This window comes from Otolemur garnettii, unplaced genomic scaffold (assembly GCF_000181295.1).
Source record: "Otolemur garnettii isolate 467f Iridium unplaced genomic scaffold, OtoGar3 scaffold00013, whole genome shotgun sequence".
NCBI classification, from domain to species: domain Eukaryota; kingdom Metazoa; phylum Chordata; class Mammalia; order Primates; family Galagidae; genus Otolemur; species Otolemur garnettii.
In genome coordinates this window covers 8,015,586-8,032,310 of record NW_003852408.1, presented here as the reverse complement: position 1 = coordinate 8,032,310, position 16,725 = coordinate 8,015,586, and the positions used below count along the sequence as shown (strand labels likewise).

General features: G+C 39.7%; 1 protein-coding gene across 3 annotated transcripts in view; it reads right to left on the bottom strand.

Annotated features, from left to right (window-relative positions):
- DOCK10 (dedicator of cytokinesis 10) overlaps positions 1 to 16,725 on the bottom strand; it is a 194,932-nt gene that overhangs the window by 144,714 nt on the left and 33,493 nt on the right. For 2 of the 3 annotated variants that reach the window (XM_023510352.1, XM_023510353.1), the window contains exon 2: positions 1,252 to 1,371. In XM_023510352.1, the coding sequence (XP_023366120.1) occupies positions 1,252 to 1,371 (120 nt within the window). Of the gene's footprint in view, positions 1 to 1,251; positions 1,372 to 15,399; positions 15,621 to 16,725 lie in introns of those variants that run through there. The other variant, XM_003784896.2, reaches the window with a different exon arrangement.

Genomic DNA, 16,725 nt, shown 5'->3' with positions numbered 1-16,725 from the left:
TTTTCAGGTTTAGCTTCTGTCTGAAAAATGAAAATGAGGATGTGGAATTAAAAAAAAAAAATTCAACTTTATGCTAGTTCAAGCCCCACTGGCTGGGTCCAACTACGGAAATGAGATTTCTGGATGAGATAAGCCTCTCTCAAGATGTGCCAACACCAACGCAGATGCCATTTAAAAATCTACAGAAACGGGCGGGAAGAATTTCTTTTTTCTTATTTACAAATCTGTCTCCTTTCTTCCATTGTTCTTTATACTTGGAACAGAAAATTACTAATTTCTTTATATCTTCTTTTTTCATGAATCCGTGGAGGAAGGTTAAAAATAAATCAACCCTTTAGAAACCAGAAGCCAGATTTGCCCCAAAGGTGAAAGGACTGAAGTTTGAGGCTGTTTGGAGAAAGCGTGGGAGCCGAAGCCCATATTCCTGGAGGGTGGTAACTGTGGCTGTTTCTCAGGGTTGCCCTTGAGCTGCCTTCTCACCTGCTTTCAGATGATAGAGTCTGTGATGGCTAAGAATACCTTTCCTTGAGGAGAAAAAACAGCCACGTTGACTAAGTGCCGGTTGAGATCGTTGTTTGCATAGTTAGATATTTACTAACAACTTAAAAATGTTTAGGGTGACCACAAAGAGCAATATGGACTGTGTGGGACGTGCAGTTCTCACCGTCTCTAACTTCGTCATGCTTGCCTCCCAAATGCATTTCCTAATTTATTTATTCTCTCCACTGCCCCAAGGAGCAATCTGTGTGGTGGGCATGCCCTAAGGGATGTATCTCAGACTACAAATCCTTCCATGAAGATGTTTTTGCCTCTCTTTCTTTGCCCCAATGCATCAACAAATCCCTAAAAAAGGCAGATTGAGATTCAGGGTGACTTTTAAGAATTGCGTCTTTTATGCCAATAGGTTCCTAACTTTGCCACTGGCTGGTTTCTGTTGCTGGGGAGCTTTCACTTAGAAATGGCCAGAGGGAAGAAGTAATCTGTGAGTCCAGGTGAGGTGGTGGTTAGAAACTGGGACCTTGGCAAGGACTCAAGTGCCAGGCAGCATCCTGTGCCACCTCTGTCCCCAGTGGTCACTGCCAATGTTAAAAGGCCCATGAATTTTTTCTTTTGCCAGATGTGAGCTCCCACTGCAGAGACTGATGCAGCAGGTGGCCAGAGGAAGAGGACTGAGCTCTCTGAATCTTTGGGGAAAGACAGAGACCCAATGTATGGGGCCCCCTTGAATTCAGATGGCATGAGAAGACTTACTGAAAAGTCATCGCTGGGGAAGAACAGGAGATCTTGAAGAGGATCATTCCGATAGGTCTTTTCAAGTTCTTCTATGACAGTTTCATAGTCCAAAGGCTCCAGAAGCCTGGGCTTTTCCTGCTGTAGGAAGAGAAAATATAATATTAGCCACTTACACATATCATCGCTCCCTTCTCTTCTAAGCCTGGTTGGATTTCATTTCTTGGTTATCACTGAGGCTTTGGCCTTGCACAGTTTTTCTGATGGAGTCACAGATACTTTAGGAATTTAGGGCAAAACCACCTTACTATTATTTCTAGATCTGATTTCTGCAACCTAAATCAACAGGGGTGGTCCTTCGGGTTAGTTTTGGCCTCCTAGAAGCTGGCATGGTCGCCATGAAATTGGGATGCTAAAAATGATCTCGTAGGTAAAAAAAAAAACATTTCTTTTCTTTTCCCCAACAATGACATCAGACACTTTCCCTCTAACCCCTGAACATACCCCAGTTCCAGCTGCCCCTGCCACTGCTCCTCATTCTGTAAAGCACACAGACTTAGGATTGATTTTTAAAAGACTTTTTTGAAGATCTCTGCTCATAAAACACCAGAAAATTTTGTTGACGTTTAAATAATTGCTAACAGGCTCCTTAAAGTAACAGTCAATATTTATTTTGATGATTTTCCAAATTAAAAAAAAAATGTGAACACAGGAATCCAATAGCAAGAATCTCCATGCACTTTCTGAATTGAAAAAGAAAAAAAAATCAATTCACACATACTTAAGTAAGCTAAGGGCAATGTAAGGTGAATGTTTTCTCTGGAAGGCCCTTCACATGAAGTGGCTAGATTTAGCAAATAAAAATACAGACCCCGCACAATATTTGGACAAAAGAAGAACTTTAGACCAACATAATCTATGTGGTGGAAGAGCCGTGAAACATTGGGTGTTTTGAGGCAGAAGACACTGAGATACTATAGCACGACTTGGGTGATTTAAAGAGAGCAACACTGTTGGGGAGGAGGGCAAAGTAGTGCAACCTCTGTGGAAAGTTACATGGAGACACCCAGAGAACTAACAGTAGACCTACCATTGGATCCAGCAACCCCACTCCTGGGTATTTACCCAAAGGAAAAAAGTCATTTTATCAAAAAGCCACATGGACTTGAATGTTTATTGCAGCACAACTCACATTTGTAGAGATGTGGAATCAATCCCATGCCCATCAATTCGTGAGCGGATGAATGAAATGGGGGATGTGCATACCCTGGAGCACGACTCAGCCACAAAAAAGTGGCGCACTAATAGCTTTCACAAGAACCTGGATGGAAGTGGAGGCCGTTCTTCCTTCCAAGGAAAGTAACACAAGAATGGAGAAACAAACCCACATGTGCTCACTATTAAATTGGAACTCATTTTACGACATTTGGTCGTAAAACTCAGCAGAAAGCAAATAGGTGAGGGGTCAGTTCACACCTAACAGGTACAATGAACGCTGTCCGGGTGAGGGGACCACATAATTGACTGTTGACTCAAATTACAAGGGGACCTCACAATTTTGACAAAAGCAGTTCAGGTAACTAAAACATTTGTACCTGAACTGATTTTAGGTTAAAATTAAATTTAAAAAAGATAGCATTCCACAGCACAAAAATAAATTTTTAAAAAAGTCTCTCTAGAATGCCTTTTGATATTATTATGTTATTTCGACTTATTTTAAGCTTCAACTCTTTATTTCTCAAAGTTTAATTCCAAGAATTGCAAATGCAGGCTCCAGATGTTTGGTTTGGTGCCAGTTTTGTTTTATGTTCAGTTGGCTTGATTGTCTTTAAGGAGTGGTATTTCAGTCCAGTCCAGCTACAGGCTCAAGAGATTGTATCTATTACCTTGTGCCCACAACATCATGTGTTTCTCTCACAAACTTTCCCACACATCTTCAGTTCTGAAGTGCTCGGCTCTTATAGTGGCTGTAGATTTGATCTGTTGGTTATATTCCTACAATTTCTATAGCTTAAGTATATAATGCCCTGTGGTACTCATCACAATGGGGCCCCATGGTGGGTGAGGCTACTAACTCTCTTCTTCCCCTTCCTAAAACCAGGTGTCAGAAGCAGGAGAATGTTGTTTTAGTGAGGAGTGTTGTAATTCATAGGCAAATGACATAAGGTTTTTTTTTAAACAGGGCTTCTGCAGGCCTTTTTTTTTTTTTTGAGACAGAGTCTTACTTTGTCACCCTGGGTAGAGTGCCTTGGCTTCATAGCTCACAGCAATCTCAAACTCTTGGGTGCAAGCAATTCTCATGTCTCAGCCTCCTGAGTAGCTGAGACTACAGGCGCCTGCCACAATGCCTGGCTATTTTTTAGAGATGGGGTCTCACACTTGTTCAGGCTGATCTTAAACCTGTGAGCTCAGGCAATCCACCTGCCTCGCCCTCCCAGAGTGCTAGAATTATAGGTGTGAGTCACTGCACCCAGCCCAGGCTTTCACTGTCTTTTAAATTTTATCTCCCACTAGCCCCAAACTTGGTCATTCATTAAGAAGCTGGATATAAGAAAATCTTCCAAAGATCTTTTACTGGGGCCCAAATGTTACTTAAAATTAACACAACAGGCAAATCAGGGCTCCCCAGATATGGGTTATCAATAAAGCCGTAGAGAAACTAAATCCTGATGCCTCCTTGATACCCCCAATAAAATTGATAGCCTGGAAACATCTGTGGTTAAGACACATTTTGAAGTATTCATTTCAGGCTCTGACATGTCCGCCCATTAATGAATATTTATTAGGCATTTCGTGTTTAAAATATTGCACTGAGGTTATTTTGATACGAGGCTGCAAACCCAGCCAATTTGCTTCATTATCATTTACTAAGTTTTGGCCTCTAGAATAGTGATTTTCAGCCAGTGTGCTATGAGAGGATCCTAGGTGTGCTGAGAAATTTTTTAATGATCACTAATTAAGCTTTTTTAATTTTTTCAAAAGAAGTTCAAAGCACAGTTTGTATATTCTTTTTAGCTTTTTTTTTTTTTAAATCAGATTCCTATGAGGGTACAAATGTTTAGGTTACGTTGTTTTCAATTCTGAGGTAAAGTTCAAGTTGTCCTTGAGCCCTTCACCCAGGGGCTGTGCTGAACACCCCACCTGCTGCACATTAGGTGAGAGCCCACCAGTCACCCTTCTTCCTCTCCCCTTTCCTCTTTGTTTTGATCAACCTAATTTAAGTGTGCTGGGAAAGTTTAACTGTGGGTTCAAGTGTGCTATGAGATAAAAACGGTTGAAAAACAGTGGTGAAGTTTGATTTTTCCAGGCAATTTTTTAATCAATGTAGAATGTTCAAGCTATTCAATGTATTGTAATTTTTGCAGATAGAACATTTAAAACGAAACAGCAATGATATTTTCCATAGCACCTAGAGCCTGGGATTCAGTCTGGTTCATCACACAGGTTTTCGGCACCTGGGCTGATGAGAATCTAGGCTATACATCCAGTAGGTCTCTTCGGAGCAAGGGCGCTGATGCTCAGTGTTTTGGGCAAAGACCCAGATGTATACGCAAGGACGGGGGGACCAGTGGATTGCTCACTGCCCCTCTGTGCGGAGATGCCGAGTGAAACTGGGAGTGGAGCAGCATGGATTTACAGCTTCGGCAGGGCCGGGCTGCCCCTCCTGAATTTAATGTGCCTGTTTCTCTTGGAAATGCACCAACAGGGATGCAGTTTGTGCCAAGATTACCCTGAATTGGGCTGGATTTTTATAGTGCTTTTTACTCTTACTTTCTTTCTCTCAAATGAGTCATGAATTTCATTAGTCATTCTAAAGTCACTCTGCCTGGGAAAAGGCAGGCCCAGTACCCGTCATTATGCACCGCGGCTGGTGGTGTGCTGCAGTGAGGAGAGGCCTTATTTTTACACAGTGTTAAGAGATTTGTTTGATCTAGTTTCCCAAATCCAGCACGCTCCTCCTAATCAATCCCACAGCTGAAGAATGGGCTCTTGTCATGGAAACGAACGCTTTCTTCCCCTCTACTGACTGCACAACTTCTCCTGCCGCACTGATGCAGCTTCAAAGCCCCAGTGTGGTGAAACTTCCATCTCTGTGACAGGCCGAGAATGCCAACAGCCGTTCAGTTGGTTTGGAACATGCAGATGGCTTGGGCCTTAACCCAAGATTCTCATTTCAAGGACACAGTAATGCATTACAGAGATCTGAATTGTTTTCATTGTTGTAATTCAAAATCAGATGGGTAAAGAGATAACACTGAAGGATAAAAGCACCTGAAGTATGTAACCCTGAGAGGTTACAGCTACTAACCTAGATGTCTCTCCAGAATAAAAGCACAGTCTAACTAGGACATAATCTAGACGGCCCTGACTTATTCTAGGAAAGTCTGAAGTTTAAGGGAGGGTGGGACGAAAGGTTTTCTATGTTAAGAGGCAACAGTCAGTGCAATGTGCACATACGCACAGCAGAGTCCTGGCATTGCCACTATGCTGATTAAAATCCCCCTGCCTTGATTTCTCTATTTGTAAAATGACATAAGTAATAGCTCCCTCATAGGATTAAGTAAAGTAAAATTTGTGAAGCCTTTGGAAGAGTAGTTCTCAACCTGTGGGTCACGACCCATAGGAACTGTATTCAAGGGCCGCAGCATTAGGAAGGTCAAGAACCACAGCTTTAGATGAACACCAGTCCTGTACTGCTGTAAAGAGTTGAACACTTAAAGCCTGTGGGATTTAAATCTTCCACAGTCAAACATTCAAAGTGCCTGCATTTGATGTTTAATGTCTCCAAAGAGCAACTAGTAGGCCTTCAATCAATATTTGTGGAATAAATAAGTTTATGTTCTTTCATTTAGATCCAAGAAGGGTTTCTGTGATTGTATCTTAAAAAACAAACAGAAATATAACCCAAGATTAATACAAGGATGTCTTTGCAACTTTGTCTTTGTGACAAGATGGAGAAAACATGTTCCCCTTCATAGCAGGGGGATCAGAAAGGCAGGCAGGCCAGTGGGGCACAGTTAGTGAAGAGACCAGAGTTGCTGTTTAAAACAAGTGGCTTACATTGTTCAGAGAACCAAGGGTCGCAGAAAGAGGCTTAAAGCTGCAATGGGCTTTGGAAAGGGCACTGAAAGTAGGATGGGGTTGGAGTTATCCATGAAGCTGTATGGTACATGTCATGAATTTACTGAGCTTGCCAGTCTTTCTGGAGAGTTAGTTAACTTAAGACATTTTGCACGTGATTGCCTTTTTATGGGAAAACATGAGGGGACTGGGGTCCATGCCCAAGAAGGGAAGCGTTGCTACAAAAGAAAAGACAAAGAAAGGACACTACCTCAGAGGAAAGAGGTCAAAGTCATCTTGACTACGGTTCCAGATTCACACATCTTATTAGAGTTCAACTGCTGGATGCCTAGTAGTAAGGCCGGAAGGGGAAGACCAGCAGAAAGCGGAGACATTTCTGGATAAGGAATGATTAGGAATTCATGGCATAACCCCCTAAGACACAACACATGCCCTTTAAAACTGAGTTTTTTTGAATAATCAATAAAAGTGGGAATAAATGTCACACAATGAAATAACTGCACAAGATTTTTTAGATTTCAAGAAAAAATAGAGACACAGACCCAAATATTATCAGTGATTATGTTTGGGTGGGATTTAAGATTTTGCTATTTTGATTTTTCCACTTTCTCCAAATTTTCCATAATGAACATTTCTTTCTTGGTGGGAAGATAAACTTGGTTTTTCAAAACTATCACGCCTTCCCGGAAACACCGGGGAGTTATTTGATTTTAAAATAGTTTACCCTTTGTAAATCCACCAGAGAGGAAACCTAAAAAATTCACAGGGAGACTTCACATAAAAGTTGAACTATTAACAACTTTGCAAGTAATTAAAAAAAAGATCCACAAAACCCTAAGGTAAGTAGACCTGGGAAAATAATTACAGATTATGGATGTGGTTCTAGAAGCTAATGTCAGCAGAAGAGGGAAGCACAATTAGCAACTTAATAACTAATGTATTTTTTAGCTCTATAGGGAGCCACAAACATCTAGTAAGTTGTTTACACACCCATGCACATTGGTCATTGTTGTAAAAGATTAGAAGCCAGAATCTCCACTTGGAAGTTAAGATTCTGCTATCTACCAGCTGTGTAACTTGAACTTGCACAAGACATTAGAGACTTAGCTGATACCAGATACACAGGAAAAAGGCCAATGTTGTCATAAAAATCAAGGACAGGAAGTATAGGAAAGTGGTAAATACCAGACAAACTCAGATTTGCTTTTATTTGAAAATGATTCTGTATTGACCTATATATTTTGCCCAGAGACATATGCAAACTCAGGCCAAACCAGTCACCCAGTCAAGCCAACTATAATAAATTCTGTGTTCAAGGAAGTATGCTACATGTTTCTATATTTATTATCTAAATTTCATTTAAAAATAACTCTGCTAAGTAATGAGTCTAATGGAGCAAAAGAGTTAAGACTGCGAGGAAGAGTACTGAGATCATAAAAGGGCGGTTTTCTCTCCCAGTATCTCCTGAGTCAAATCAGGCTCCCCTCCTACCCCTCCCCCCCTTACTGGAAAGGAAAGCCACCTATCTAATTATGCAGATCAGCAAACAAAAGTGACTTTGAAATTCTACCTTTTACTTTCCTTAAGAAATGGCCTAGAAAATATTTTCATGTATTTATACTTCCAGATCAAAAGAGAAGGATTAAATTTAGAATTGGTTTAGTCTTAAACTCATAAGCTTTGCAAACAGAAATATCTAAAGGACAATCAGTGTCGTAGATACTTAGAATTTCTTTCTGTAGCTCTAACCTACACAGATACGAGGTGAACTTGACAGTACTGCGGAGCTAATCAGGAAGGAGATTGACGGAATGAGGCAGAGAGAGCAATCTCCAGGGCAAATCCCTGGAGTCTGAGACCGAGTCTGAGACCATTTGGGCTCTAAATGTTAAGTGTAATTAGGGAGCCAATTAGTGACTCACTGCTGGGGTCATGGTAGTTTTGTCTATCTGAGTTAGTTATTCTTGGCTCTCTTTTTCAGAAGATTTGGTCTTTTCAAGGAACATGAAGAACAGAATTTTCCCCCTACCTTTGAGAAGTTTCACGTTCTTTCTGTGACAGGCAGTGTATCTTTGGGGATTCCCTCACTCTTTCTCAATCACCTCTGTCATTTCCAGATATCAGAATCTTTACTTTCAGTATTAATAATGAAATTAATCCTGTATCCGAATGCTTCCTTCTGTTTGTACAACTATTATCCTGGTTAATGACACAGAAAATCAAACAAACAAAAATAGACATGTAGTTGAGGACTTATATAGAGGAGGTTCTATTAGAACACCACGGGCTAATTATTTAAAAATTCTTTTCACATCTTGGCATATGGACAAGCAAATAACTCACAGTGATGACCCATAGGGTCTTTTGAGAGACTCTAAAAAGAATTCCAATTCTGAGATGTCCAAAACAAATTAGAAACGACACAGCTGTTAATTAATTTCAGTGTTAATGGATTAAATTTCTTAGAAGAAACAGAAGATCTAAATGACACATGGATTCTTTAGACCTTAATTTAATCTAGGACCTTTGGCTTTAATGTAATTGGAATGGAACCAACTCCCACACTATTTGTGTTTTAAACAAATGGGAAGATGGGAGAAATTCCAAACAGCTGGATCTATAGCCACAGCTGTTAACTCGGGGTCCCGTGACAAACTCTTAATTCAGCCTTTCATCAGAGGGAGTCCACTGGACAACCTCAAATGTTGGAGATTCAGAAAACAGAACTAGTTTTTCTTAGCAAAAAGGAAATGATTAAGTAAGGAATAAGCCATCTTATACTGACCCTTTAACCTTCTCTTGTCTTGAAGCACACAGTTTCATGAGAATGGAAAAACACTAGCTAAATCAAAGTTAAGAACTGCACAGCTGGGCAAACTCAGATTAAGTTGAATTTGGAAATGCTTCCCTTGGTAACAGAAATCTCAGAAGAAATCAACCAGTAGTAACTCTTGGAATGTCTTAGTCTATTTCAGTGAAATAAAGCAGGTTAAGGTTGGTCAAATATAAAGTCCTTTGATTATTCATCACATTCAACACGTCAGAATTTTCTATTTTGTTAACTCTTAATTTCAGTAGGAGAAGGAAGGATACTAGTAAGTCTTATAGGGTTTATGATGTAAGGTGTACTTTTAAATTGAACTCAGATCTTTGCAACCTTATTTTTTTTTCCTTAACCATATATATTGCTTATAAGTATGTTAAAATTCACACATTTTTATTTAGCAAATGAAAATAAAAAAATTAAAAGTGACTGTTTCCCTACATAATACCGGTATGTAAGGAAGTAGACAATTTCCAAGAACATCTAAGTCAAATTAAATTACATGTCTCATTTAGTTTTCTAGAAACACTTGAATGATAATAAATATCATTAAAAATACATCACAACCCAATTACAAGGCTGCCTGACACCAGCAAAATTAATGCCTTAGAGCAATCTGTGTGGTATTTCAGATTAGATTAATTTATATGATGAGAGGTACTGCCAGCTAAACTTCTGATACTATTTCAGTACTTTTAACAGTCACATAAACGAACTTTCCACATTCATTCCACACATGTGGGGTGTGTGTACACGTACATATATACACGTCACATCACACACACAAATGTAAATAGTTCTGTCAACAACATGCATCCTATATTTTCAATAAATCTTCCCATAATGACAGTCAACCCATTGTTTTATTTGCTTTCCTACCTGTGGCTACTTGAAATTGGACATGCCCAGTGGATATTTGTTCCTTTTTGTCCTACACCCGACCTCCTTTCTTTGGATACCAGCATTTTAATTTCCTTTTGAGGACTTATTTCTCTCCCCATTCCCATAATGAGTGGTCTTGATAGGTCTGATTATTAAGAGGGTCTTGTTTTTCTGGGGTCAAGGGCATGTGAGTGGGCCCCACATAAGGCCCATTCAACTCTTTCCCCCAGAACTCTAAATCTTGAGTGGCAAAAGCAAAAGTTGAGAAAAAGGCTGGAATTTGTTTATGTCTGGGGATGTACTCCCATGAGATTCCCATTGACAAGCCCACCCCTGTTTTCCACTCCTCTGAGCTTGTCTAAGTCCCTTCCTGGTTCTTTTCTGAGCTAGTTTCTCTATCCTTCCTCTGTCCCTTTCTCTGGACTGTGCCTGTTTAACAGAGTAGGTTTCTAATGCTTGCTTGCAATTAAAGAAATCTAATGAGCTATAATACAAAGAACAGCATTTAGAGAAAAGGACTGTTATTCTCTTAATTTATGTTTATTTAGATTTGAGTGGCCTTAAAGGAGGCCCTCTTATAGACTCCTGTTTTTGAAGTGCAGGAATTAAGGTTAAATAAACTCCTCAGATACTAATACACAACAACCCTAGAAGATAAGGTTGTTTCTTTCTCTCTTTCTTTCCTTCTTCCTTCCTTCCTTCTTTTTATTAAAGTTGAGGAATTGAATTTCGAGCACTTAAGCAACTTGGTAAAGTTTATGGAAGAACTGATATTTCAACCTAGATCAGTTGTAAGCCTACAATCCATTCCACTTCTCCACCTCCTCCTCTCCACTCCACCAGCAAAGAAGAGAAAAGCTTTTCTTCTCTCCCTGTTGGAAAGATCCTGGAGCGGAGCAGAGCAGTAGTTCAGGCTGCTGCTTAGCTCCCTGTGTGAGTTTCTGCAGCAGGGCTATTAGAATCTGGCTAGGGGCGGGTGTGAAGTCATGGTGACCTCAGGGAATGTATGGTAGAAACAGAGGACAAGAAAATATTTATGGGGAGGGTGGGAATTTGAGGGGGGGGAGGCAGATTTGGGAACCACATCATGAATGCTAATAGTGCATGTGGTGCATGTGTCGGCCTCCATGTGGGCAACTGACATCAGGGGAGGGAATCTTTAACATCAAGAAGTTTTATACAACTGCCACCATCCAGGAAATAAAGAGTTGTTGAGGTCATGATCTTACTTCCTGTCCATGGTGAAACTCCCCTCCCCTAATGAAAGGTCCAGCTCATGTTGAGATAGGTGGCTCTCTCTCACTTAACGTTTTTCCCTCCCTCTACTGTCAGGCTGGAGGAAAGGAAGGTCGTTCTTGGTTACCTGGCGAGTCTCTCTCCCAAGTCTGTTTTGGAAGCAGCTCTCTGCAGCCGCGGGGGGCTGGCTGTTCCCTTTTGTTGCAGTCCCGGCCTGATTCTTAGATTCTTAGGCAGATCAAGTTTCAGTGAACACTTCTCCATTTCTTGGGTTGAGTCCAGATCCCCTGCCTATGCCTTTTTCTTTGCTTTCAACCTATGTAATGCTTTCCCTTTCTACTGTGTTTCAGCCCTGATTCATCCTCCTGCCATCACTCCTTGAACCACCATCCCGATTCCTGGGACTCTGTTCTACACTTTCTTCCTTTTAGCTAATTAGCTCATTACACTTGGCCTAACTAGGGAAGCCTCTGAGTGTTTGTATGAAACAAAGAGTAATAGTAACTAATGCAGCATGGATCAGCAGGGAGGGGGCTGTTTACATTAACATGGAAGATTAGAGGACAAAATCTGACAACAAGACAAAACAAAACACAGTCACCTATGAAGGAGATATGTTAAAGCCACTCAGATTAGATCCTATGTCTACAGTTTTCATTTTTATTTTCCTATTAAGGTGCTAACAGGCACTTTAAAGATGACAGGATGAATGTTCACGGCTATTCAAACTTTCCCAAATATTTCTAAATCTTGCAGATTAATGATCCACAAGCCAGTAACAATTTAAAATAAAATCACATTTATTTTAATTGGCTGGCATATTTTCATGACTGTGTATGATTGATATAATAATTCAACTTTATCATGTCTTTAATCTTTCTAAATTAAAACATACAACTTAAGAAAGAAATTATCTTTTTATTGACTTCCAGAGATCATACTGAACGATTTAAGTAAGAAAATAAAAATAGAAAGGCAGTTACAAAGAAAACCAGCAACCGTGGGATACTCCACACATTTCAAAAATTATAACAAGTACATTTCATTTTCTTAGAACACAATTTCACTTTTCTCATAACACATTTGCACTCTCTCCATTGTATGTTGTCTGTGATAAGTATGTTAAAATATATGCAGGCATTTCTCTTATATGATGTATTTGAAAGTTGGGATAATAAAGGAAACTTCCAATACAATTAAACAATCTAACAGAGTGAAATATATGGCTTCAAGTAGAATTTGAATAAAACAGAATACACAAAATTGTGAATCTGGATCAGGAAGGTATAAAGCTTAGGTTGCCTAATTCTCGGGAAGTCACACAATTCTGGATAGGCATCCTAGATTACTCTGAGATTGATTCATCTCTAAATATGCCTTAGAGCACAAAGACTTGTTGAGTTTAAAATCCACATGACTATCATAAAAACAGATGATCTGTGATCATTATCTCTAACCACAATATATGAAAACTTTCAAAAGTTCAAAAGAAATTATTGTTTTCTTTCCTTAACTTTAGGCCTCGTCTGCTATGGAAAGTTCAAGTTGCGAGTAGGTCAAAAAGAGAGACGCAGCTTGATGCAACTCAGAAGCCTGTCTACTGAATAGTTCTGTTGCCAAAAAAACAAAAACAAACAAACAAAAAAACCAGTGAAAAGGATCCCAGGAGGACAATGTTTCCGACAGACCAGTGGCTTCCATTGCTGCTGTCACTGTAAACCCCGTCTCACGGTCCCTTTTCCCTGGATCTTGGAAATGAAGTTGACTCAGCTTTAATAACACTACCAAACACTATGACTCAAAACTTCGTACAGTGTTCAAACCATGCTCCAAATGCACATTATCAAAATTAATTCTAATAAACAATCTTAAGACGGGACAGGTATTATGATGAATATTGTTCAGAAGACACAACTGAGGCTCAGAGGCCTGCCCCAAGGTCTCATACACGGTAAGTCAGAGAGTCAGATAGAAAGGCATTCACTTCCCCAAGACATCTCTCTCAAATCCTAGTCCTCTGATTTCTCTTTTCACTTTCTTGAATTCCAAAATGAATTCACATCCCAAGATATTTCTTAAGGAGGAATTAAACAATCCTGTACTCAAGCGGAGAGACACCCTGTGAAAGCAGATATGCCTATCTTAGGCAGACCAAAAGCAGGCAACAGTAGCAGGCAGGTCCCTGGTGCCTTCCTTGAAGAACGCCAATCACTGAATGAATGATCTTAATTAAATTTGGACACATCACCACTGAATGCTGTGGGAAAACCCCACGTCCTTTCTGTCTTCTTTTCCCATAGTACTCAGTAGCAATACATTCAAATTCAATTAAGATCATTCATAGAGTGATTAGCTTCATTATATGGTGAGACACCAGGGACTGTCTTCTTGCCAATACTGTGTGTGTGGTCTGCATAAGATAGACGCATCCTCCTCCTGTGTGTTGTCTCTTTTATTGGACAAAAGAAGTAAATCTCAGGGTAGCATAACGACGGCACTTCTTAAATCCATGGAGAGAAATGAAGTAAGCAAATTATGTTTTGGAAGATTGTCTAAAGGTTAAAATAATCTCAAGCCAAACAAATTTTTGCCACAGTTATCCTCTTTTGACAGACTGATGGTAGATAACAGACAAGGTCCTCAGCAGGCCAGAAGGGAGGACACAGTGAGCTCCTACTTCTGGCCAATGAGGAGGAAGATCTTAGGCTGAGGTCTCTGCATCTTCCGGTTATGAAATACTGAGTGAAAAGATCCAGGTTTCAAACCATGGAAACGGGATTGAGGGGCCCAATTGTGTGTGCTCAGCAATGCAGATATGAGACAGAAACTGAAGCAGCGACACCAACCCCATGAGCCAGACCGCTAATGAATTCTATTCACGTTAACTTAACACCAAATAATTGTTAAGTATTAATTGAGAGGCAGTATACTTGTATTTGGTTTTGGTCTGTCAAGGATGGAGTGATTATTTATTAATTTTATTTTTCATATGCATAATATCCATAAATTGTCATATATATACATATATACACATATATGTATAAATATTCAGCGTTGCCTGTGTTTTAAGATTGAAGATACTTATAAGAACCAAAAGATTTTCTTTAGCCCTAGGACAATGCTCTCAATCAGACGATCACTCCCCCGTCCCAGGGGACATTCAGCAACCTTTGGAGGTAGTTTTGAGTGTCACAACTGAGGGAGGATTGAATGTGGTGCATAGAGGACAGGAATTTGCTAACCATCCTTCAGTGCACGAGGACAGTCCTCTGCAAAAAACGAGATTCAAAATAGTGATAGAGCTGAAGTTTAGAAACCCTGCCCCAAAGAAAGCAAACGAAACTTGAACCACCCAGTGAAGCTGCCCACCAATGCTGCTGCAGCCCGTCCTCACGCAGAGTGGGCCTCCCACTCATACCAGGGCCACTGACGAGCTTGGGCAATCAGCTCTCATATTCAGCTGTCAGTATTTCTTACAGATTGAAATGCAGTTTTCTCTAAGAAGTACGTTTCCACAGTTCTCATTTTGTTTGCTGACAATAACAAGGTTGAAATATTCTTAGCAGTGAAACAAACCCAATCTTTTTTAATCTTTAAAATGTGTCCATTTTTACAATCATTCTTGGCTCTACCAATTCCCAGTATTCAATGGAATACTTAGTTGCTTTTTCTTTTGCATTTTGAATAGTACTTTCTACACATTTATAAGAGGAATAATTAGGGGCACATGATAAAACAGAGCAGTAATATATAGATGTATTTTAAATACAACCACAATGAGGCATCAATTGGGATCTTAACTGGGGCAAGGATAGGCCTTTCTTTAAGAGAGTGACTGCTCCAGAAGTTACAACTTGTACTATAATACTAAGACAGCCATAAGTGAATTCCAAATAGTCCCATGTTTTAACTGTTTAAATCCTCTATCAATGTACTTTAAAGTAATTACACAGAGAGCAAAATCATTGTGATTTCAAAAATAATGATAAATAAAAGAGGATATTTATGAGCCAAACGGAACCTTCTGTTCCAGGTAAGACCTTAGCCAGGAGCTCCTTTTAGGATACCACTCTAGGACTGAGCCTTCTTAAAAGAAAGTATCAAAGAAAAGTTGGAAAGAAAAACAGCAATATTCAGATACCTACAGAACTAAATCTGTGGATTTCTTCTCGATTTACTCTCCTCACTGTCCTTCTCTTCTTCCAGAATTCACTGGGTTCCCGTTTGAAAACCTTTCCTCGAAAGCTCATGGTACTGCAGCAATTAGAGTCACAGAATATTCTGAAACATCAATTTTCTTAAACGTTTCTCTTCTGAGGCTTCACCAGGCCGAACAAATCTTTCCTCTGAGATTAAAAAGGGAAATGCCTGTGCTCTATCAATGTAACTCAACAGAAAGGAAAGGAAACCGACAAGTCACCGCTTCCTGTGAGCAACTACCTCCCCGCTGTTCAGATACTGGGCTGACATTCCCCCGAATCACCTGCTCTAAAGCAAGACGAGAAACACAAAGTGACTTTGGATGTTTACGAGAATTGTTCACAACTAAGTCAACCATGTGATAAAAAAGTCACCCATGGAAGGAAATCAAGATAGAATCAGAGTTCATTTACCACAGGCCTTCATGTCCATCACTAAAACAGCCATTCAACCTTCTGCTGTGGGCTAGATCTCAAAGGTAAATCGGTAATAATACAGCTGAAGCCTGAGAGTTTTATTTAAAGCAGTTGCTCGTGTCAAGTTCAGACTAAATTAGTGGTCTTCCAAGGTGGGGGTGCCCAAGATAATCACTCAGGATACAATAAGAAGCTACTCTAATTTGGTTTATACTGATTATCCAAATAAATTATGCTTACTATTATTTAACATAATACACACAGACACTGAAACTTGGAGTCTATATGTCCAGATGGTTATAAAGAACTGAATAGATGATTCCCTCATTTTTAGGTCTCCACGTACTTTCTCTAAGGTTATTGAATTTAAAAGTGCAACTCTCCCCTCAAACCCACCTGGATGCTCTTTCCTGATTTATTTTGCTTCAAAGCATTCACTAGTAGTAACGAGTCTGCATGGCTTACTTACTCATTTTATTTATGGCCTGCCTTCACTTCTCAGCCCCTGTATTCCTCAAGAGTGGGGATTTTGCTTCATTCACTGTGTGAGTAGAACAAGGGCCTGGCACCCAGAAGTGTCTCAGTGTATAATTTAAATTAAACAAAGGAAAGAGAATGATGAACTCACTTTATAATGCTGAACAATGAAGCTTGTCCTGTGCGTGTGTGTGTGTGTGTGTGTGTGTGTGTATGTATACATATATATATGGTTTGAAATATTAGCTATTGATAAGAGCCATATAATTTATAAATAAACATAGAAAAGGGGATCCATGGAATATATGTAGTTTTCTTCCACTACATGAGTGAGATGAGAAATATTTGGAGGCCAGGTCACTAGGTCACTTCTTTTTA